The sequence below is a fragment of the Sphaeramia orbicularis genome, chromosome 7 (genome assembly GCF_902148855.1).
Source record: "Sphaeramia orbicularis chromosome 7, fSphaOr1.1, whole genome shotgun sequence".
NCBI classification, from domain to species: Eukaryota; Metazoa; Chordata; class Actinopteri; order Kurtiformes; family Apogonidae; genus Sphaeramia; species Sphaeramia orbicularis.
The window spans coordinates 2,720,602-2,746,001 of record NC_043963.1 but is presented as its reverse complement, the minus strand read 5'-3'; the positions used below and the strand labels follow the sequence as shown (position 1 = coordinate 2,746,001).

At 40.6% G+C, this 25,400-nt stretch overlaps 2 protein-coding genes and 1 non-coding gene across 4 annotated transcripts; all 3 read right to left on the bottom strand.

The window, feature by feature from the left end:
• Positions 1-5,006: 5,006 nt before the first annotated feature.
• hyal3 (hyaluronidase 3) lies at positions 5,007-19,857 on the bottom strand. 2 transcript variants are annotated; one of them, XM_030137716.1, is made up of 7 exons: positions 19,740-19,857; positions 14,004-14,255; positions 10,987-11,422; positions 9,218-9,365; positions 7,876-7,996; positions 6,293-6,382; positions 5,007-5,602 (listed from the first exon to the last, which is right to left on the bottom strand). In XM_030137716.1, exons 1-7 carry the CDS (start codon positions 19,782-19,784, stop codon positions 5,363-5,365), a joined length of 1,332 nt encoding a protein of 443 aa, XP_029993576.1. In that variant the 5' UTR covers positions 19,785-19,857; the 3' UTR covers positions 5,007-5,362. The 2 variants fall into 2 exon arrangements, with proteins under 2 accessions (XP_029993576.1, XP_029993577.1); XM_030137717.1 differs by lacking the exon at positions 19,740-19,857 and adding an exon at positions 16,038-16,077.
• naa80 (N-alpha-acetyltransferase 80, NatH catalytic subunit) lies at positions 16,358-24,456 on the bottom strand. Its single transcript, XM_030137718.1, is given in 3 exon segments — positions 16,358-16,593; positions 16,596-17,289; positions 24,172-24,456. Coding segments are annotated over 3 exon segments (915 nt in total). The 5' UTR covers positions 24,174-24,456; the 3' UTR covers positions 16,358-16,374.
• On the bottom strand, positions 22,401-22,515 carry LOC115423271 (U5 spliceosomal RNA). Its single transcript, XR_003935942.1, has one exon. It is a non-coding gene; the product is annotated as a U5 spliceosomal RNA (small nuclear RNA).
• Positions 24,457-25,400: the final 944 nt, after the last annotated feature.

The window sequence follows — 25,400 nt, the reverse complement described above, 5'->3', positions numbered from 1 at the left end:
ACCAGCTGAAGACCAGCTGAAGACCAGGTGGAGTCCAGGTGAAGACCAGCTGAAGACCAGGTGAAGACCAGGTGGAGTCCAGGTGAAGACCAGGTGAAGACCAGGTGGAGTCCAGGTGAAGACCAGCTGAAGACCAGGTGAAGACCAGCTGAAGACCAGCTGAAGACCAGGTGAAGACCAGGTGGAGTCCAGGTGAAGACCAGCTGAAGACCAGGTGAAGACCAGCTGAAGACCAGCTGAAGACCAGCTGAAGACCAGGTGGAGTCCAGGTGAAGACCAGCTGAAGACCAGGTGGAGTCCAGGTGAAGACCAGCTGAGATGTCGAGGCCTCCTTCGTCCCAGACGACCCCTCAGTTCTACAGAGTCAGTGACAGAGACCTGACGGAGGTGGAGCTGCACTCAGTGGACTCCATTAACGACCTCCACCGGACGCACAACAGCGAACACAGCCACAAAGGTCAACACACCACACACACACACACACACAAACACACAAACACAACACAAACTCAGACACACAACTGTGTTGACAACAATAATGGTCATATTAATGATAATAATAATGTGTTTCAATAATAATCAGTGGTTTTAACTCTTTGTTTATTAAATGGATATTTCTGTTCATTTCAATCGTCTGAATGCATCAGTTGAATTATTATGAACTTAAATATAAACTGGACTAAACTCAGGGTTCATCTGTGACATTTTGACGACAGTTTTTTCCACCAACCACTGGCACAGGTTTAATGACTTTAAACACGTTGACTTTAAAAATGTGATTATTCTTTACTTTTAAGAACAGACACCTCCAGCTTTCATCTCTGACCGTCTGACTGACTTTGGCGTCCTTTGGTTCATGTTTTTTTTTGTCCTTTGGTTCATTTTATTTTCATTTTTTTGTCCTTTGTTTCATTTTACTTTAATTTTTTGTCCTTTGGTTCATTTAAAAAAAAATTTTTTTTGTCCTTTTGTTCAGTGGCGAGGCCGCCCCCCCGCCCAGCGTACACCCCGTCACCCAATGGGAACCTCTACACACCGGACACACCTGTGAGTCCACGAGGCCGTCCCACCGGCGCCCAATGGCAGAGTCGTCTCCAGGACATGTTGACGCCCAGCTCGTCCCGCGCCTACGCCATGGGCTGTGCCATCATCACGTTACTGCTGCTCACAGTGTTCCTCATCTTCTACTTTTTGGGTACGATTCTTTAAAAAACCTGTAACCACAACCATCTGGAACTGTTTAACACCTGCTGATCCACTGAAACGATCAATAAATGGAAAGAATTAGAGTAAGACGAGGTTTATCTGCAGCTTCAGATGAAAATAATAAATAAAATGAATGACATGGATTCACCAGTAAAACCCATGAAGTTTAATCAATGACAGTGGATGGCAAACGGTAGCATAAATAAACTAAAATAAAGAAGGAAAAAAAGAATAAAATAAGCAACAAAATGAACAAAAACAGATAAAATAAAGTTAAATTAATAAGAATAAGAAAATTCATAAAATAATAAATAACATGGAGAAAATAAGGAAGAAAATTAACAAAATCAATTAAAAACTTAAACATAATAAGCAACATGAACAAAATAAATTATGTATTTAGTTAATGACAGATTGGACTGAAAAAGACACTGTTTCTGCAGTTTTCTCTGTTTTAATAAAATAACCTTTGAATTTACTCTGAACTTTTATGAACATCTACATCATCAGTGAATTGAATATAGGACACAGGTGTCAAACATGTGGACCAGGGGCCGGCCCGCCATAGGGTCCAGTCCGGCCCTTGGGATGAGTTTGTGAAATGCAAAAATTACACTAAGATATGAACTTTTAGTTCAGGTTCCACATTCAGACCAAATCAAATTCAAGTGGGTCAGAACCAGTCAAATACTATTATAATAACACATAAATAATGACAACTCCAAATGTTTCTCTTTGTAAATGTAAATATTTTCATGTATTTACGCTAAAACGAAGTATAATTTTGCAAAAAATGTGAATAAACTGAAATGTCTTAAGAGAAGCAAGTACAATTTTAACAATATTCTGCCTGTTACTCAATGTTTTGTGTGTTTGTAGATCCACTGTGATCTGTAAGTTATAATGTACATGTATAAATGATAAACTGAGGCAGGATATTGTTAAAACTACACTAATTTTTTTCAGTTTGTTCATTTTATTCACATCTTTTGAAAGGACAGTTTGTAGATGTAAACCTGTTCATAATGTAAATTTACTTTTTTTGCTCTAAAACATAGAGAAAAGTTTGGAGTTGACATTATTTATATATTATTATGTTATTATTTTACTGGTCTGGCCCATTTCAGATCAAATTTAGCTGAATCTGGTCTCTGAACTAAAATGAGTTTGACACGCCTGATACAGGAAAAGAAATGATTTACACTGAAAAATGTGAAATACAGAAGAAAATATTATGATAAATGTTGATAAATCACTGAGGAAAGATTATATATGGAGGAAAATTCATTTGGAAGTGGACACAAAAATAGTTTGTCGACAAATGGTCGGTCCTGGTGTCGGTCCTTATTTCTACCCTGACGTTTCTTTTCCTTTTGTTCTCTGTGTGCGTTGCTCTTCCAGTCCAGCAGGGCGGCGCTATCAGGATGTTAACTGAAGCTGTGAAGGAGAAAGAGGCGGCGGCCAATGAGCTGTCACTGCTGATCCAAGAACTGAAAACACTGAGGCTCAATCTGACGGCCATGAGAGGAGGGACATGAGCAGCACCGCCCCAAAACACCACCCAAACACAGGGGGTGTGGTCTAGAGCGGGGACACGGTGGAGGGCGGGGCCACAGGAACGTCAGCTGGAAGCGGGTCTGTGCATCTAAACACCGCTGAGCTGTGTGTGATCGGTGATACTTTCATGGTTTTTGTCGATAACTGGTGCTGCGCTCCATGATTTCATACAAAAACATCCTTTAAAGCAGGGCTGTCAAACTCATCTGAGTTCAGTTCCACATTCAGCGAAATTTAACCTGAAGTAGACCGGACCAGTAAAATAATAACATAATAATATATAAAGAATGTCAACTCCAAACTTTTCTCTATGTTTAAGAGCGAAAAAAATACATTTACATGATGAAAATGTTTACATGTACAAACTCTCCTTTCAAAAGATGTGAATAACCTGAACAAACTGAAAAAATAAGTGTAATTTTAACAATATTCTGCCTCAGTTTATCGTTTCCACATGTACATTAGAACTTATAGATCACAGTGGATCTACGAACACACAAAACATTTAATAACAGGCAGAATATTGTTAAAATTGTCCTTACTTCTCTTAAGACATTTCAGGTTGTTCATATTTGTTCAGGTTATTCACATTTTTTGTGAAATTATACTTTATTTTAGTGCAAATACATGAAAATATTTACATTTACAAAGAGAAAAATTTGGAGTTGTCATTATTTCTATGTTATTATGATCGTATATTACTGGTTCTGACCCACTTGAGATTGAATTGGTCTGAATGTGGAACCTGAACTAAAAGGATTGTTAACATCTTAGTGTAATTTTTGCATTTCACACATTCATCCCCAGGGCCGGCCTGGACCCTTTGGTGGGCCGGATTTGGCCCCAGGGCCACATGTTTAACACCTGTGGACTAAAGGTTAAAGGTGTTAAAAGTGTCAAAGTGACCGTCTGGATTAGAATCTGTCAATGAATATTTTACTTAGATTTTAAGGTAATGTCTACTGCCACCGTACTGAGACACCAAATATGGGCGTGTCTATTTCCACAGAGCCAATCAGATGTTCTCATTTGTCCTGTCCTGTATTTGTCCCAGGTCCAGTCATGGACATTGTTCATGAACTCATTGTCCTCTTGTGTCCACAGTACTGTGCTCATATCTGGAGTATACGAGGGGTGTAAACATGTCATGGTGTTACGGTTAATCGCAGTTAACGTCACAGTTAAAGGTGGAATATGAGATCTTAGAAAAATGGTTCCAGCAGCTACATTTTGAAAATACTAGATTCAGAAGTCCAAACCCCTTTCTTCAGACACCCCCCCTGAAGCCACACCTCCAGAGTACTGGCACGCGCAATATTTGTAATAATAATCTAATTATTATAATATAATAATAAGAATATAATAATATTTTATGATAATAAATTCAATTTTCATATCCATATTTCAAAAAGCTGTACCTTGGAACTGTTTAGAGACAAAGTCATAATGTAAAAGAGAAAAATATCAGATTGACTCCAAGTTTACGATGGGAGTAAATGTACTCATCTAATTTGCATGTTGTGACGTCACAGGGTGGCGGCCATATTGGATTGTGTAACTTTCAGTAAAATTGAACTTTGAACATATTTACATGGAAGTTTTCTTTGTGTTTTTTTTTTCTTCTTATCCTTAAAATAACTGAACATAAACATCACTGTAAAGTAAAATGCAGTAAGTTTTAGTATATTTTTATTCAAATCTGCCCTTATTTATCCAAACTAAAACTAATTCAGCTTTTCTTACTCACTAAACCAGCTGTGGACCACGCCTTTAACCCTTTCATGTACAGTGGACAGCTGTTGTCCAGCTGTTCTCTTGTGTATTCATGGGTTTTGTTGCTTTAGTTGCATATCAGCCGACACAGTGGACACTTACACATCATCACAAACACTGCAATTCAGACCATTACTGTAACTTGGCTGTTCATGGTAAACCTGATCTGCAGTAACGTGTTTAAGTGTAAATCAATTGCTAATTGTTATTAGACTGTAATTAACAGGTTTGTTAAACAAAGAGTTCTTTTTTTTTTGTTTGTAAATTATCTCCATGAAGTGAGTAATAACTAGTATTAGAATGTGTTAAAATGTTAGAAAACATCAGATTAGTGGCATTGAAAATGTTTTTATTGCATAGTTTTCACACATATCTCTTTCTGGTGATGGGTTTAAATACATGTTTCAAAAATCAAACACATGGTGTCCAGCTGAGTGGACGTTTTTGTAACTCCATGAAAAATAGGTACATTAAAAAATTTCAACTGCATTGTTTTTTTCATGCCTAAAGAGGAATAAAATCCAAACTATTGATTATGGGTCTCATAATTCATACATGAAAGGGTTCAACTTTGAATAGAAACATGCCCTGAAACAGTGTTAGGATGGAAGGGGCTCATGTCCGCCATCTACTGGTGGGAGGAGGGAACCAGATTTGGACACTGTCTGGAGTTATTATGGTCTGTTTAAAGGGCATTTATGGCGTTTAAAGGGTTAAAAACATCTACCTGCTTTCTTTTTTGGTTGACACCAAATGGATGCTGATGGCTTCATTTCACAAAACTACGACAAAAAAATGTTCACTCCAGACTATTCCCTGGTTTCCTTCATTCCTTGTGCTGACACCCGTGTCCAGTCCAACCTGAGTAACACCGACACATGAAATGCTCCTGTAGATGTTCGTCCGAAGCAGAAGAAAACATGTGACCGGACCGGAGGCGTCGCCGGGCACAGCGTCCGTTGCCATGGCAAAGGCGGATGCTGCAGCGGCAGGCGTCAGAGCGCAGAGACCGTATGAATGGACCCAGGACGGTGTGGATGTAGTCCCTGAGGAGGACACACTGGTCCTGGAGACACAGAGCAGGACCATCAGTCACATGGTTCTGTTCATCAGTGCTTCAGTTGAACACAGACTGTGGTTTCAGTTCATGGTTAAAATGTTGGAGTTAGTCCAACTTTCATCCATGAGGAGAAGCAGAAACTGAACTCTGGCTTCACTACATTCACATGATTTTTTTTTTTTTCCATAATATTTTTTTCCATTAAGTTTTACAGACAAGATACAAAATAATATCAACAACATGTCTCCTGTCTTACATTATATAAAAACAGTGGGTAATCTATTACAATTAGTACATTGAGTACAGTGAAAAAAAATATCAAGTTTTAAATTAAGGAATTATCTTGACAAAATAGATGGAATGAAAAAAAAAGATATATAAAGAAAATGAATATGTAGATTAAATTACATTTAAATTTATTAATAATAATAATAATAATAATAATAATAATAATAATAATAATAATAATAGATATATAAAGAAATGAATGAATGAATGAATAAGTAGATTAAATTAAATCTAAATAAATAAATAAATAGCTGTTAGTGTTTTTGTGGTTGAAATAAATAATAATAATAATAACAATAATAATAGCTGTTGTTGTTTTTCCTGGTTGAAATAAATAAATAAAGCGCCGTCATGGTAACCCCCTGGTCTGTAATCGTACTCAGATGTATTTTAGACAGACTCACACACCTTGGACTTGGCGAACTCCACCTCCCCCCACAGGACGACCCCCGCCACCCCCAGAGCTGCGCTTTCTCCCAGTGTGTTCTCCAGGTCCGTCTGCACACAAACACTTCCATCAGACCCAACTGGACCATAAAGGACCACAAATATGAGCACAGATGAAACCCCCCTCATGTTCTGTTGAGTTAAACTGGAGACACGTTGTTGTCTTTATTCAGAACCCAAACATCTGCACAACAGAGACATAAAAACTGTGTGAATGAGTGTGTGTCCACTCTGGTCAGTGTTTGTCCTCCAGCAGCAGCAGCAGTATCCAGGTCAGTTTACAGATGCACTAGAACCACATATCACCACTAGGGTACGCCAAAGCACATGCACCACTGTCTAAAATATGAATTTAATTCAAATGAAAACCCACAGTATGTGTGTTCAGTCATGTACTTTTAGTCCATCGGACCAGCGGTCTGATGGACAGTTGGGTTCGGCTGGTGTCCGTCCGTCTGTCCATAAACCATGTTTCAAGAATCTTCTTCGAAATGGTCGGTTAGAATGACTCGATATTTCTTGTGGAACATCTTTGGGGTAAGGTCTACCAAGTTTGTTTAAAGAATTGGGTAATATTGATTTTTGAATTTTTTTATGAATTTTTGAAATGTTTCAAACCCCCCTTGGTTTATAATGGGACACATTTCAAAGTTCAACTTGAAAACAGTTAAAGATACTGATCTAATTACTATTGATAATAGATAGGAAGTCACATATGGGCTTTCATTTGGTGCCATGACCTTTGACCTTGATTGACCTTGAAAGGTCAAATGAATGTCAATCACTGTCTTTAAACATGCTGTGTGACTACAGGAGCCTTGGTCCTATTTTGATTTGTACATTTCACTGTCTGTCCTTCAAACATGTAGATTTTTCTATGACTATAGTTAAAGTCACACATGTAACTGATAAATGTCTTTAATACTCACCATAAGGGTTAAAATATGTTACAGATTACTTTTGTACTGGGAGTCAATCCTGCGTCTCCACCCACAGTAGTCTGTTCGGTTCACCACTGAACTAAACAGCTGTTCAGTCACATCTCTGCAGTTGAATTTACAGACCTGTTCACTGATTCCACGTCTGAGGAAAGTCTTGATTGTCTTCAGGATGTGACATTTACTCCAGTGGGCGGGGCTTGTTTTAGCGTCCCGAGGCTCTCCTTTCTCTTGTATTGGAGGGGGTCTACTGCACATGCACCATTTATAACCTGAGTCTTCGGAGTTTTTTGGCGGCGCCCAAACAGGAAACACTTGACTTGACCGTTTATTAAACAACCAAAAACATGTTTAAATTCCACCTGAACACAGATTCTACCTGGTACTCACTGCCTGGATCATGTACAGCTCATTTATTTAAACATTAGTATGAAATATATAAATATAAACGCCCTAGCCCCCTCTACTGACGAGCCGCCACTGAGCGCCCTGCTCCTATTGTGCTAATGCTAATGCTAATGCTAGGTTGTGTGTGTGTTATATTGGGTAAAATGCAGAGTTTTGGGGATAATAAAGTGTGCTAACAGTTTAGCGCTGACGTCTTACCTTATTGAGGAAGCTGAGTGTGTGTGTGAAGGCCAGTCTGTTGTAGGGGAACACCGGGGTGCTGTGGTTGGGGTGTGGACGCCAGGCTGACGCCACCCTCAGAGCCTCCAGTACTCTGTGTCTGTCAGTGGGACACATTCAGCTTAAACATCCAGCAGAACGGAGCAGCGACAAGCACAGCGAACATGAACCACTCTGTGGCTTTGACAGGACGGAGACATTAGCCTGGTCAGACACATCCAACAGCCGTGAACACATGGGCTCATGGGAAGTGGAGTGATGTGCATCCAGTAAGTCATGTAATAATCCTGTGTTTAAACAGTAACAAAGCAATATTTATTCAGATGTAAATGCATTATTTTTATAGACTTTCTTAATGTCATTGTAGTAGTTTTTTTTATTTCCAGCACATAGAATCATCAGATAACAAAGAATCCTACAACATGGTCAAAAAGAAAATCACTACAATTTTTCTGCGCTTGAAAAGGAGTGGGCAGAAGTAGAACTTACTGACTCCGCCCCCTTTTTCCAAACTAATAATCAAACTTGATCCGCTTCCTTTGATTTTTTAACACACTTTTTCCTCTGTATATTTTTTTTACAATAACACAAAACATCCATACAAACCACTCACATACACCTTTTTAGTCACCTCACACACAATCAGATTTGCGTAATCAAACATTTTTAATCTAGACTATATTATTTAAATGTACTTTATATATTTACCCCAAATACAATGATCAATAAATGTGATAATATCTTCTTATCATGATAACCTATTAACTACAATAATATCTTATTTTATGCGTACTTCTATAATGTTCTATATTTTGTTATTATAGTGGATTTACACATCCTTTTAAATGCACAAACTGAAGAAGACATTTTTCAGTTTTGCTCCAGATTATTCCACAGATGAACCCTCTGACACAGATACACTGGCTTTTTATGTTTGTTCTACCCTTAATTTTCTTGTAGATTTCAGTTTCCCTTAAATTCTAATTCCTTTGCCTGGGCTCAAACACCTCCTGTAGACTGTGGGGGGGGGCATATGGTCATGGGCTTTATACATTATAATAAGAGTATTACTGTCGACAAAATCATGTAGTTTTAGGAGATTTAATTTGATAAATTGGGGATTTGTTGGAGCTCAGTTCTGTGTTTGATTGACAAGTCAAATTTCCTTTTTTTGAAGTATGAATATAGAATTAATATTTGATTTAGAATTCTTACCCCATATCGCTGCACAATAGTTCAGATATGGAAGAACAATAGAACTGTACAATATATGGAGAGGTTTCTGCTGTCGCAGGTATTATTGTGAATGTCATGTGTGTACCTGACCATCAGAGCGGCGTCTGCGGACCCTGCCAGCCTCAGTGGGAGGTAGACGCTGGGGTAGAGCGCCGTGGAGCGCCTCCACAGCCACCGCAGACGCTGGTTCTTCTGCCGGGTTCCTCTGTGGCAGCGGCCGGTGTAGAACTGATCTGAACAGACACGAAAGGAAGAACATAGGCCAGGGTTAGCATGAGACCCTGGTTTTACCTTTTCATCTGGTTGTGTTTTTAGATGTTATTTATCCTATTATTGTGCATCTGTTATATCAGTGTTAGTAGATTTTATCCAATATATCTATTTATTTTTAATAGTTTTATCATTTCTTGTATTTTTACCTGCATATTTGTACAATTTACTTTATTGTAAATGTGCTCTAGAAATAAACTTGACCTTTTCCTTGTCATTTAGGGTCTATTCTTTGTTAAATTACATGTAAGTTTTATTAACCCTTTCATTTGTGAATTATTAGAACCTCAGTCCAGGTTCTTTTCCTGAGTGTTTTTATTCTTTATTTCTGAAATGAACCTATTTTTCATGCAGTTCCATAAACGTCCACTCATCTGAACACCATGAGTTTAGCTTTAGAGGCAAAGAAATATGGATTTAATACTAATAATCTGATGTTTTCTCACATTTTAACTCATTCTATTACTATTACATTCTATCACTTTATGGAGATAATACACAAAAAAACAAAACAAAATTTAAATACTTATTGTCCTATATTACCTGTATGTATCATTATATGTTCTACATATTTTTCCATCTATATTATAGAGTTGACCTTTTCTTTATTTCAGTATTTCTTGTAGTTTTGTATATTGTAAATATTTTTGGTACAGGTTGTGTGATATTTGTATACAGTCTTTTTTTTTTAAACAGCTAATTTAATTTAATTTAATTTATTCATTTTCTGAACCCGCTTTATCCTCACTAGGGTCACGGGGATCGCTTGGAGTCTATCCCAGCTACATGGGGGCGAAGGCGGGGTTCACCCTGGACTAGTCTCCAGTTCATCGCAGACTGAACATATAGAGTCAAACAATCACTCTCACATTCACACCTATGGGCAATTTAGATTAACCAATTAACCTATCAGTGCATGTGTTTGGATGGTGGGAGGAAGCCGGAGTACCCACGCAGACACGGGGAGAACATGCAAACTCCACACAGAAAGGTCCCACCCCCCGGGCAATTGGTGTTGGAATCGAACCCAGGACCTTCTGTCTGTGAGGCACGAGTGCTAACCACTGCACCACCGTGTCGCCTTAATTTAATTTAATTTAATTTCCCACTCAGACCTGTTGGTTCAGATCAGGTTTATCCAGAACAGTGAAGTTACAGTGATGAGATGAATGACAGTGTAAAAACAAACACTGGAGTCACATTTAGTCACATGGGATTAACTGTAAATTTCTTCCAATATTAAATAAATCTGTGTAATTTTTCCAATGATATTAATCCTTAGATGTTACTTGATGTTTCCATATTTGTTCTACCTTCAGGGCTGTTTCCTGATACAGAAGGATTTACTTTTACAACATATTCTTGGGATATTCAGCATTTCTGACTTCCTGTCGGCCATCTTGGTTATGAGTATAAATAAACGCTCTTCCCTGTGTGTCCACTAGGTGTCAGTGTATGTGATGACGCACCAGCGTCCACTGTGTGGGCTGATATGAACTAAACCACCCAAACGCATGCATGTACAGTAGAACAGCTGTGAACAGATGAACCCTGGACATTAAAGGGTTCCAGTGTCCGTCCTACCTGTTTTCCTTTTATGTTTATTAAAACATGCGGGGAACCCATAAAACCCCCACAATCCATTGGGCCGATGCTTGACCGCCAGCCGCAGCGTTTCTCCCATGAACCTTTGCGCGCTTTCCTCAAACCCCTTCCGGGCCAGTGCCGCCGCGTCCCGGTCCGACAGATCCGGTCTCCGCTGTCGGACCAGCTGCTCGGACAGTCGTCGGTACACCGTCTTCTGTCCGAAGTTCTCCTCCCACAGGGGGCGCCACTCCTCCCAGTCGATGACCGCCAGGCCGCTGAAGTCAGGACGCAGCAGAGCGGACACCTGAGTCACCGTGACGGACAGGTGAGAGGTCAGGTGACCCAGCTGGGGGAGTCCCCCGTTCACCCTCCGTCCACCTCTGGACAGGTACGGATATTTACCCAGATGATCCCGGTAGAACAGGCTCATGTTCTGAAACGGCGTCAGCGGAAAAACACATCAACAAGTGGCGCCAGGCACAACAAGCCCCGCCCTTACACAACAAGCCCCGCCCCTCACACATATAGTATCTTATTTTGTCATGGATCCAGCTGATGTCATCATGTCTATGCATGTGCTGATGTCATCATCTCATCTGTCTCTATATATGTGCCAAGTTTGAAGTGAACTGAAACAAAATTAATGTTTTTATAGACGTGAAATTTCACCCATTATAAGAAAATGGGAAAAGTTTGAACTTTGACCTTCGTTTACCAAAGGAGACTGTGAGGTGCCACACAGGTGCACTACTGTTGGACAAACTACACTTTCAGTCACTGGAACTGAATACTGGAAGTTTACCACTCAACATAAGAGACTCAATCATATGCCTCCTTCAAATCACAACTTAAACACTGGATGAAGGAAAACTAAGCCTGTGAACATCAGTAGATTGTTCTCACTGTTGTTCTGTGTGTTTTTAGGATGTTTTGCCTTTTTGTCAACTGTCTTTCCTGTCACCTGTCTAGGGACTACAGATGGAAATTAGCACTGCTGCTACAATCTGGCATATTTACAGCTGACATTGTTGTAGATGTTTATTAATATGCACTGTCCCTAATAAATAAATAAATAAATGAATGAATGAATGAATGAATGAATGAATGAATGAAACCACATCTATTCTGGGTCACTGGAAATCTATAAACCAAATTTGGTATGAATTCAACCAATAGTTTTGCTGCTACAGACATTTGAAATGTCACTCATTATAAATAAATGGTGAAAATATGATTTTAAAAATGCATTAAAAAATGAACTACTCACTGTTTTGTGACTGAAGGTATTTATCAGTTTACTCTATTGTAAATAAAACCTTCACATTCCAGTCACATTTTGCTGCGCAACACAGTAATAATAAATGACAGCATTTTCTTTAGGGCGGTTCTGTAAATGCACATAAACTTATTCCACACAAACTCATCCTAAAGAGCTTCTTAAACTGTCACCACTTTGAGGTAAAACTTATCTTTTCCAGACAGGTTTTGTTTTGTGTTTCTGTCTTAAATCAGTGATATTTATCTTTTTTAAATGTTCTTCTTCCTTTTCCCACATTTCCCTGTGGTCTCCATAAACTGTAAATGCTCTGCTTGGCTCTGAACTCTTCATTCATTCAACTCCACAGGTCCATCTTCAACCCTATTTCTCAGTAATGACACCAGAAAGGTGGTTTGGAGCGCTGGCCCTTTAAATGCACATGAGCCACTTCAGGCTCCGCCCCCTCCAGGTTGTCTGCTGTGCTGCTCTGTCCTGTTCAACCAACAACTGAACATTTGAGGTAATGGGCTCCAAGTTTGGACATATTTTCAGTCTGGACTACAACTGCTGATGACGACAAACAGTTATGGAGAAATACTGGAGAAATGTTGGTCTGAAGTCTGGAGCTGATATGAGCAAACGTGGAGACGGAACGAGTTAAGAAGGAATTCAAACAGGTTGTAGAGTGGATTTAAAGATAGTTCTGCAGCAGCTGGAGGGTTCAAATTCAAACTGTGTGAACTATTAGGGTCCAAATACACAAAGAAATGAAGCACAGACTAAGAACAGTGGGTTTAGACAAATATGAACCATTTAAAGGTGTTAATGATGCCTTCAGGTGCTGTCGGGAAGATGAGCTTGTGTTGTGTTCAAGTGCTTTTGTTGTCGTAGTGAAATAAAAAATGTCTGACACAGTTTATGGACCTGATACTAAAACAGTTTTGGACCAGTTCATTCATCTGATCCAGTACGTTTATGTAATTATTTATTTAATTGTGTGTACTGTAAATGTGCTAAATCATTCGCTAACACACTGGTTTCCAACCTTTTTTGGCTCATGACCCCATTTTAACACCACAAATTTCTGGCAACCCCAGACATTCAAAACAGAGAGATTTTTTTTTTTTTTTTTTTTGCTAAAATCAATTTGTTTTTGGTGTAGATTACTGCACAAAGGGAGAATGTGATTTTCCTTGGCCAGGATCTGTCCAGTCAGTCCAGCTGTGATTTACAAGGAGGACAATTAATACTGAACAAACAAGAACTGAAACGATGAATTATGAAAGAGCTGCAGCATCTGAAACTGACCACAGTGAACATTTGACACAAACAGAACCACAGTGCTGCAGTTTCACAACCACAGTTTGTCTTTTATGTATGGGATTGTCTCTCTCAACTCACCATATATTTTTTATCAGAAAGTTTTTTATTTTTATTTTTAACAATTACTAGAAATTTCAGGCGACCCCATTTGAATTCCAGGTGACGCCACGTGGGGTCCCGACCCCAAGGTTGAAAAACACTGCGCTAACAGCAGCAGAAGGTTAATAAAAGCCTCATTTATCATTGGACATGAATCCTTCGTTGCTCTCCACCATTTTGAAAAGGTCAAAGGTCATTTTCATTTTTTTCACGTGGAAAATTAAACGTGAGGGGGCGTTTACGAGCAATTTTCCAGTTTGTAACTAGCATTTTTTACCCCCTAATTCCCACAGTCTGTGAAGGCAGCATTCGTGCCAGTGTTTGCTCCGCCCACCTGCCCCTGGAACCTCTGCTCTCGGTTCTGTACGATGTGGAAGTCCTCCAGGTCCAGGCTGACGCTGAAGCGCTGCTGACAGCGGGAGGTGGGCGTGTTCCACACCACCACGAAGGGCCCGCCCTCCAGGACCGGACCTGCAGCGGCGAGGGGGGGGCCGGGGGGAACTGAGACACCAGGGAGGGGGGAGAGGAGGAGGAGGGGCAGAAGGGGGAGGGGCAACAGAGGCGGGAACATGACCAGAGCTGAGGCCTGATGGGAAAAGGGGTGGAGTTAGATTTACTGTACTGTCATAAACTGGACAAAAGAAACTAAAGTAACCAAAGTAACTAACAAAGTAACTAAAGTAACCAAAGTAACCAAAAGTAACTAAAGTAGCCAAAGTGTTCAAATAAAACTAACTGTACAAATATAATCATGTTAAATTTACTTTAAAAATAACAAAAACACGAGGAAAAACTACTATGTTAACTGCATACAGACAAAAATGAAATAGAATTATAGGTAAATAAATCAGATCGAATTCCTTTCAGTGTTAATGGTTCAAAACTTTGTACAAAATAAGATCTTTAATAAATAACAGATGTTGTAACGCCCCCCCCCCCCCCCCCCCCAAGGCGTTTTCAGGAGTTCCTCATAAACCTGAAAAACACTAAACTAAACTAAAACCAGTCAACTGCTTTATACAGGGTTCATACACATTTTTAAGGTCAAATTCCAACACTTTTAAGGCTCATTTTCACCTTATGTCTGAGGTTAAATCCAGATCTACAGGAAAACATAAACTCAGGATGATTTTTTTCACTTTTTAACACTATGATGTATGTTGTGTTTTGTCATAAACATTTAAAATTATGCTTCATAACAGCAGAAAAGTTAGAAATTAAAGGAGAACACAAAGTTTTATTCAAAAAAAGGATCAAACTGTACCTGGAGTCGACCTGAGAACAACCACTTATTATTTTCTTTTTTTTTTTTTTTTTTTTTACATAAACTTTTATTTTTTGAAATGTTTCACCTCCCTGTAAGTAGCTTTGGCTTGAAATCTAACCTGGCAGAGTTCATACTAATATTGAAAATAAACACATAAATCACATCTTACAGTTATAATTGCAAACACTTTCAGGCACTTCAACTGAAACTCAAGCATTTTTCAGACGTCGAAAACACAACATTAAAATTCAAACATTTTCAAGGCTTTAAAGCACCTGAACCAACCCTGTTTATATAAACGTTAAAATACACAGATTTGTGTTAAACTGGAAGAAAAAAAAGACTGAAGACATAACAATGATCAAATTATTCTGATTATTATTGTGACTTCTCACCAAACCGTCTTCAGTCCTGTAACTCTCTGGTTCCACCTCTGGTATTAAAGCTCTGAAAATCAGACTGATTTCACTTTAATTGTCTTTATTGGCAGTTTTTCCTCCACTCGAACAGATGTGTGAACATAAGGCACATTTAACGGTTTTCCAGCATCATGTGACAGAACTGAGCAGCAGAAACAGAAGAACCAAGGCCAGAGTCAAACCTGCAGTTTGTGGCGTTCACATGCTGTGTTCCAGTTTGAACACTTCTGTGTCAGACTGAAAACCTACTGTGACTGGACCTGAAGCACCAGCACATCTGACCTTTAGGGTAAATACTGGACTGAAACCTGCGCTGAGGCAGGTCTGAACGGCATTCAACTCAAGTCTGAATAGAGTTTATAGACATGACTTAATCTGATTTAAGAACTTATTATGTTGAACCTTTTTAAATCCATCTGATCTTGTTTTTATTTGACTCTTCTGGAGCATAAAGAACGGCACCAACCTGCTCTGAGGGTTCAAGTACCTGTTGGATCAGTTTGATCTTAGCTTGTGTTTGGATCTACAGTTTTGTGCAGGACTTTGGACACTGTGTGTTAAATGTGTTATAGAAAAAAACTTGACCTCAGTCAGAACTAGAAATGATGGTTTTATGGATGATATCTCCTAAACTTCATTATGTCAGACAGGTGGATCTACAAAAGCGTTTGTGCTCAGTAACCTTCAGCTGAACTGTGTTTTCACTGCTGCAGGATGAGGCGTTTGTGTGTCCATGGTTGGACAGCAGCTCTGGACGTGTCACCTTCTCCTTCTGTTCTGTAGGAGCTGGTGCTCAGGGTTCAGATGCACAAAAACCACCGACTGAGTCTGAGTGGAACCAGAACACTGGCTCTGAAGATGACCTTTGACCTCAGCCAGACACTAGGGGCATCGGACCCTCCAGCTTCACCACTAGGGGTCACTAAACAGAATAAAGTGACCTTTAAACGTCCACCAGGAGGTTCGACTGTTGTGTTTGTGTCTGTGCAGACGTAAACAGGAGGGGTCAGGGTCTCTGCTCAGATGTCTTTGTGCATCCAGAAGATGGGGACGCCTTTAGCGTCTCTGTACGGAGTCTGGTCCAGGGTCTGAAGCACAGGTCCAGAAGGAGGAGGGGGAGGAGGGGGAGGAGGGGGAGGAGGGGGAGGGAGGGAGGAAGGAGGAGGAGGAGGGGGAGGGGGAGGGGGAGGGAGGGAGGAAAGAGGAGGAGGAGGGGGAGGGGGAGGAGGGAGGGAGGAAGAGGAGGAGGGGGAGGAGGGAGGGAGGAAAGAGGAGGAGGGGGAGGAGTTAAACTTGTGGAGCCTGAGTGGCTCCTCCCCTGTGGACTCCTCTGCGTCTCCTCATTGGACATTCTGGAAAACCTCAGCAGCATCTCCATGGGAACGAAGGCGGCCATGGCGCCGGCGTTCTGCACGGGCGTGGACAGCGTGTACCCCAGGTGGGCGTAGAAGTGCTGCTTGTCGTGCGTGGTCAGACAGAGGCGTTTGAAGCCGCGGCGGCGGGCGTAGCGCTCCGCCTCCTCCATCAGCGTTCGGCCGAAGCCCCTCCCCCGCTCCGCCTTCGACACCACCACCGACTCCACGAACAGACTGGCGCCGTGACCTACGACCCGGGACAGGCGGGCGTGTCCGATCAGCCGCTCGGCGTCTCCGCGGCCCTGCAGGAGGACCAGGCAGACCGGGAACTCTGGGCAGGACTTCTGCAGGGACTGGACCCGGGCGGCCTGGCTCCGCTTCCACTCGGCGTTGACCAGGTCCGCACACGGAACCAGGAGGTCTGGACGGCGGTGGACCGGGACCGCACGGAGCCGCTCCGAGGTAGGGTCCTCTTCGACCTCCTCATCCTGGGTTTGACCTCCTGGTTTGGAGACCGGGTCCAGTTGGGGTCCACCTCCGGGTTCCGCTTTGGGCGTGGCCAGTGTTGGGGGGCCGGACCTGTGGTCAGGGTTTAATGGAGGTCAGTCACAAACCAACGACAGAAGAGAGGACCGTTTACACGGCAACGAACGACACCTACGATGGGTTCATCCTGTCACCAGAGTCGTCTGAGTCTGGAACCACATTTCTGTTTGATCTAAAACAGGACGGTGTCGTCGACAAACTATGAATGAACTACTGAGGGAAATAAAAACAGGTGAAACTCTTCAGATATGATCATTTCAGTTTTATTTTGTTGAACTCTGTCAGTTACTAAAAGAATTCAAGTCATTTGTTTATTCACTCTATTTTCTGAGCTAACAGCTAACTTTAGCCAGAAATTAGCACAAGCTAATCCATCTCAGTCCCATGTGTTGCACACCTCCATACTGACGTCATTTCATGAACACCAGATTGTTGGTAAACACAGTTTCAGTAAACAGATGCACTAATCTGGTCCAATTAGTAACTGACGAAGCTGTTGCGGAACCATCTTCAGCTCCGTTAGCTTAGCATTAGCTGTCAGATCACATGCACTCCATCCAAGTGTGAAGGTCAGATGAACTGTGGAGGCTGTAGACGACACATGCACAGGGATCAGACTAATTTCAGAAAACAGTGAAACTCCAAAGAACAGAAGCTTCAGTTCCATCAGGTGGAAGACGCTGACAGTTCAGTGTGAAGGACGAACTCGCGGCTGGTGTTCGTGTTTTTATTCTGTTTTTAAAGATAAGGGAAAATCACCAGACCAGTGAGTTTTCATCTGACTACATCCTGGTTTTTACTTTTTAAATGTTTCTTTAATCCCAAATACTGTTCTTAGTTCTTCTGCAGCAGAAAACGACATGTACACAGTCATACGCTGACCCTGGAGGTGGTGTTGTAAGTGTTCTACAACATGCAGGTTCTCACTTCTGTGGTTAGTGGATGTTTTACACAACCAGCCCTTTGAGCCCGCCACGTCCACTGGTGTTATCTGAACTGCACATTTCACAGCCGTGTGAGTGGAGTCAGCGTCCTGCAGCCGGCCGCAGAAAGAGGAAACTCATGCAAAGTGTTGATCTGCTTCTAATCTGTTTCCACCGCGACCTTCACAGTCTGCCGTGAAGGATTATGGGAGTGGGGGTCAAGGACACACCACAGCAATCACAGGTTGGATCGGTCTAAATGCTGGAGCGTGCATGGAGGATGTGGGTTGGGTCAGTCTAAATGCTGGAGCGTCCATAGACATTTCCAGTCCCCATCTTCCAGGTTTGAATCGGTTTCAGACCCTGGGCAGAGACCGGTCTGTGAAGGGCTCACTCAGTAGTCACTGCTGGTAACGTAACTTTGCAGAACAAAGACAGTAAAGAGTAAAATATCCACATATAAATTCATACCAACTTTCCACAAAGTCACGATTAAACCATCTGAGCACCAATTAAACTGAAGTTCCAGGTGTTTTTTCCTCTGGCGCCACACGGTGGTTAAACTGTACATGTATTTAAACATTCAGTGACATTTTCTGGTGAGTGAAGAGTTTTAGAGGATTATTTAAAATACTTAAATCAGGCGTCTGATGTTTATGGTTTATTCTAGTGTGCAATGTTTGTTTGTTACTGGTAATTTAGTTTTCTTACTGCTGCTTATTATTATTATTTTTATTATTATTATTATTATTTTTTATTATTATTATTATTATTATTATTATTATTATTTTTACATATTTCCACTAGTTCTTTCTAGTGTGTAATTGCCTGTTTTTGTAGTTATTGTTATAACTATATTCTTTCTTTTTGTCTTATATTACTTATATATGTACATTCTGTCGTTGTGTTGTTATTGGAACCTTCATTTCCTGATGGTTCTGCACAAGAGATCAATAAAGTTCTATCTAATCTAATCTAATCTAATCTAATGGAAACACACTAAATGTGTGCTGTTTGACATTAAATCTGACTAATGTTCATTTGTCACATTTTCAGTTTTTATTTCCTTCACATCGATGCCACAGAGAGGGAAGTGAACGTTACACACACACACACACACACACACACACACGTTTAATGACTGACCCCATATGTTCAGTAGTTCAGTATTTTTAAACTGTAGATCATGTATGAAAACTCTGCTAACGGTGACGCTGCAGCTTTATTCGACTCTAGAATGTGAAACACTGACAGTTGAAGCACAAATGGAACACTTTACTGCATCAAACCTGTGTTACAAACAGCATTCATGTGGTTATTTACACAAACAAAGGCAGAAACAATTTCCAGTGAATAAATAAGAGGCTGAATATGTTTATGTGGAAAAAAAAGTTCCCTTTTTCTGGACAAATAAGAGTGAAAAAAAAGAGTGAAAGATACCAGAAAACGCTCCTTATAAGAAGGAAATAAGTGAGTAAACCTGCGGGTTCTAACATATCTACTCTGTGGTCAGTGTGGATTAATTTGATGAAACAGATTTGAAATAAAGTCGTGACTCACCCACAGACGCAGACGGAGGCAGAGTGTCAAACAAAGACTGAACATAATCTGACGTTTACAGAAAAAAGGGATGTTTGAACAGATGCAACAGGAAACTGGACGACGACGAGAAGAACACCAAGACGACTGATGATGAGATGAGAGCGGAGTGAAAAAAAAAACAACAACACAACCTTCTGCTTTTCTACAGATAAGACCTGACTTTAAGACTGGATCACATAAAAAACAGAATAATATAGAAGGAGCTGAACTATATGACGACAGTCTGTGGATCCATCTGGAAAATGTCTGAAAATGATAATATATATATTTATAGATTAAAACTCAACAGAGGTATTTTGGATGAGTTTTATATATTTGCAGTTGAATTGATTATCTGAAGAAATAAGATACAGAAGTAGTTAAAAAAATCTAGGTGACATGGACTAAAGAGACGACAGACGTTACATCATATAGAACAAATCCACACAACGAAGGACATGGACTGATTCATATTTGTGCTTTTTTTTCCTCTCACTGTTGTTTTTGTTTTGTTTGTGAAGCGTCTTTGAGTGTCCAAAAAAAGTGCATTATAAGTGTGATGTCTTATTATTATTATTATTATTATTATTATTATTATTATTATTATTATTATTATTATTATTATTATTATTATTACTACACTGGTCTACAAGGAAAATGCTTCCAGAATAAAAGTAATGAAATTTTACCATGAGAGTCACTGATAAAGAAAAATCCAGTCAAAAATGCTGGTTGGCTGAACTGTCCCAGACACAGCCTTGGGTCAAAATGTGAAATTCAAGAATTAACGAGAGAATGGGTTTGACTCCAAAGGAATATTTGTGTCAGAGCTACAAGATCTACTTCAGAACACTGTCTCCACATTAGAATACATTCACTGTACAGGTTCTATTTAGTGGAAGATTTATAAAACTATTATATAAATGTACATAAACCAATATATATGTGTAAGAACACTTCATCACATACCTTGAAAACATCAGCAAACCGGCACTTTTGTCATTTATTTTCCAATTAATCTTATTAAAATACGTAACATTTAGCACATTTAATGTCTGAAGCAAATCATTTCTAAAAAAAATTGTAGACCAGTGGAATTATTATTATTATTATTATTATTATTATTATTATTATTACTATTATGTGGAATTAACCACTGAAATACAACACTATAGATAGATAGATAGATAGATAGATAGATAGATAGATAGATAGATAGATAGATAGATAGATAGATAGATAGATAGATAGATAGATAGATAGATAGATAGATAGATAGATAGATAGATAGATAGATAGATAGATAGATAAACAGACATTCTGAGCCATAAAAGGTTTTTTTTTACTATTTGTCATTGAACTCCACACATTTTGTTTTTCATCATGTAAATAAATAAATAAAACTATAATGAACTCAGTGGTATTTTCTGTTTTATTCTTTGTTTACAGTTGAATATTAAACTGTTGAACAATAATCAGTGGAAATGGTCCAGTGAATCGTTATATATTAGTGATGTGATGTTCACGAACAAATCGAATCTTTTGAACAGGTCTTTGAAATGAACGATGGGAACCGAGTCTTTGTAAAGAGCCGTTCTTTTTTATTTTTTTTATTAATAAAAGTTATTAATCACTGTTGAGTCTTGTGCAGTTTTTTCTGTATGTTTCCACACATCTATTGTTGTTTTGAGGAGAATAAAATGTTATTTCATGAGAAAATGTTTTATTTTCTTCTTCATTTTTCTTCTACAGACTAGTCCACAGAATGTTCTGGGATGTTTTTGCTCCAGTTCCATCATTTGTCTGATGTCACCTCTCATGTCATGGATTTAACCCACACATTTGAACCAACCATTCTGTTTTACGGTCAGATAATATTTACTGCCGCGCCAGTTAAACACCTTTAAAACCCAGCCGGTATGTCCACGTGGGCCCCAGAAGGGTCCCATGTGGGTTGGTGTGCAGTTTCTCTGGTGGTCCCACATGTGTTGGCCCATGTCAGAATCAGAGATCTGAATATCTCGTATTAGTTATTCTTCACACTATTTATCCCACAATATTTATCTTTCATGTCATTTGCACTTCTTAAATTCTATGTTTTACAAATATTTCAGTTTGTAATACTTTTTATTTTTAAATGTAAATAACTGCCTTTTACTGACATTTGTTGTTGTTTTACTGTTTGTTTTCTGTCTGTAAATTCTTGCACTGAACCTGAGAGTAACAGTAAAGAGATTCTGATTCTGGTCTGGGCCAACACATGTGGGACCACCATGGAAACAGCAGACAAACCCACATGGGACCCTCCTATGCAGCCCAGCTGGAACCCTTCTGGGCCCACATGGACGTGCTGCCTGGGAACGTCCTGTCAATCATCACATGAAGTCGATTTAGTCGTTCAAACACTGGGGTTTCAGAAGAATGCAAAAAACACAACAGAGCCAGTCTAATGAACGAGTCTGTTCAGTGAACGACTCCTGATTGGACGACTCCCTTCTAAGAAGCACAAGTCCCATCACCGTCATCTATATGTAAATAACACACACCCCCAGGGTCACACAGAAGACCACCCTTTAGTATCAGCATCCCTCCTATCATCATCTTTCCCTCACTCTTCCAGTTTCATTTAACACCACAGGAAGCCCCACAGTTCGCAGGGCATCAAAAAATTGGGTAGAACTCTTATTGTTCCTCTCCACGGAAATCTTTAGTAAAAGGCGAAAGATTTATACGATCTGAAGAGAAACAAGAGTGTACTAACAGACAGAGGTCTGAGTGTGAGGGGCCATCCTGTGGTCCCTCCGCCTCTGTCAGGGTGTTTCTAGAGTTTGGTTCATTTTTTTCGACTATGACGTAGTTACGCACTTCATTTAATGCATTATTTAACAAATCTATGAACTCATGATCGAATAATTTCAGAATAATGTTTGCTTTATAAAAATAAGATAAGTTGAGAAAGGGACGCAATGCATCATGGGAACTTACCAGCCGCGGTCCCGCCTGCACAGACACAGTAGCGATATTTTTAATACATTTACAACTAACACATGTCCAACATATGAGACATTTATTTTAAATGACATAATTATATAATTTAGCGTATTTCTAACCTTATATTCCCATCAGTATGATGAATTCTAACTTTTAACGTTCGGCTCACAGCGCATGCGCACTGGTTCATACAACTAAAGGAAGCTTCCGGTCGGTGACAGAACTCATTCATGTGAGTCTGAGATTAAATAAGATGAAAAGTGTTTGTTCTGAAAATGTTGGGACTGATCTGGAGCCTGAATGAAACTGAAGAACAGATTTAACCGGATGGAAGGCGATAAACCTACAAACAAAATGTATTATTATTATTATTATGATTATTATTTTTTTATTATTATTGTTAATAATATTAAACCGGACAAAAGGCTGTAGTTCATGTCCTCATGGTTTCAGTTCCATCCACAGGGTTTGAGTGAGTTTATCTACAGGGTTTAATTTATCTGTAGGGTCATTATTATTAGATTCAATATTTAGATTTAGAAAAGTGAGAGACTAAGGTTTTATATCCATGACTGATGATAGAACAGAAGAACTACAGGTTAACAACATGAAGAAAGTAGGATATATTTGGAAACTGCACTCTAGAGATAAAATAAGTTAGTAATACGTATTTATTTTAGAACAGGTACAGAAGCCCTGCTTTTCAGCAAGGCATCAAAAAATTCTACATATCTGTACTTGTTCCTGTGCACACACAGCTCCAGTTAAAGCTGACACATGTTTTTAATTCACAGAAGAAGACAGGCGGACTGAGCCAGGACAGTGTGAGTCCTGCAGCCATGACCCACCGCACCTCCGTCTGTTCCGGTTCAACCAGACTCAGACTCAGTCCAGGTCCAGGTCCAGGTCCAGGTCTGGGTCTGACACCCACTTACATAAAGCAGCACGCGGTCACCATTACGCACCGTCATTACGCACAGCCGTTACGCACAGTCCCAGCTGTTCAGAGTTATTCATAAAAACACAAACTGTAAAGGATTCACTGAACCAGGGTCAGAAACACACACCTGAACACAAGGATATGGACCACACACACACACACACACACACACACACTCCTACTGTAGGTTTGGATAAAAACTGAAACTGTGATTATTTTAAAAATACTGATCAGTGTTCATTAAAGTGTGTGTGTCTCTGTGTGTGTGTGTTTAATCTGTTTTTTTCTTTGTGTCTAAATTTGTTCATTCATCCGTTTGTTTGTTTGCTGTCGTTTCGGTGCAGAACAGACACTCTGCGCATGCGCCGTGTTACGGTAAATTTCCCAGTGAACGCGGCGAGTAAAAGAACACGGACCAAAAGTCAGACACGCACGTAAACCCACCCAGTCCACAGTCCCACTCAGACTCAGGGTACCTACATTGTTCGGCTGTTTTTTCGGAGCGGTCTCCGGTCTCCGCCGGTTTCCGCCGGTCTGCTCCTTCCGCTGGTTCCGCCTCTGGACGAACAGCTGATCCCAGGTCTGGTATTTATACACAAAAGGACAGAACCAGTGGACAGAGAGGAGTCTGATCTGATCCACGGTCAGATTCTACAGCACAGCCACAGCTGAACATGTGTCTGTGGAGGGAACACTGCCCCTGGTGGAGGGGGGTGGAACTACAGCAAACTGTCAGACGTGCACCCCCAACAGCCTGTCCATGTGGGCCACAGAGGGGCTACAGAGGGGCTACAGAGGGGCCACAGAGGGGCCACAGAGGGGCTACAGAGGGCCTGTACAGAGGGGCCACAGAGGGGGTACAGAGGGGCTACAGAGGGGGTACAGAGGGGCTACAGAGGGGCTACAGAGGGCCTGTACAGAGGGGCCACAGAGGGGCTGTACAGAGGGGCCACAGAGGGGGTACAGAGGGGCTACAGAGGGGCTACAGAGGGGCTACAGAGGGCCTGTACAGAGGGGCCACAGAGGGGCCACAGAGGGGGTACAGAGGGGCTACAGAGGGGCTACAGAGGGGGTACAGAGGGGCTACAGAGGGGCTACAGAGGGGCTACAGAGGGCCTGTACAGAGGGGCCACAGAGGGGCTGTACAGAGGGGCCACAGAGGGGGTACAGAGGGGCCACAGAGGGGCTACAGAGGGGCTACAGAGGGGCCAAAGAGGGGCTACAGAGGGCCTGTACAGAGGGGCTACAGAGGGGCTACAGAGGGGCTGTACAGAGGGGCCACAGAGGGGCTACAGAGGGGCCACAGAGGGGCTGACCCCACATGTGTTTGCCCAGATCAGAGTCAGAATCAAAATCAGAATCTTATTATTGTCATTGTACCAAGTACAACGAAACTGAGGCCAACTCTGTGGTTCAGTGCAAGAATTTACAGACAGACAAATACCAGTAAAAGGCAGTTATTTACATTAAAAAATAAAAAGTATCACAAACTAAGATATCTGTAAAACTGAATATAAGTCGTGCAAATGACATGAAATATAAATATCACAGGATAAAATAGTGTGAAGAATAAATAATATATGTTCAGATCTCTGATTGTGATTCTGATTTGGGCCAACACATGTGGGGTTACCATGGAAACTGGACAAACCCACATGGGACCCTTCTGGGGCCCACATGGACATGCTGGCTGGGGTACAGGGTGTATT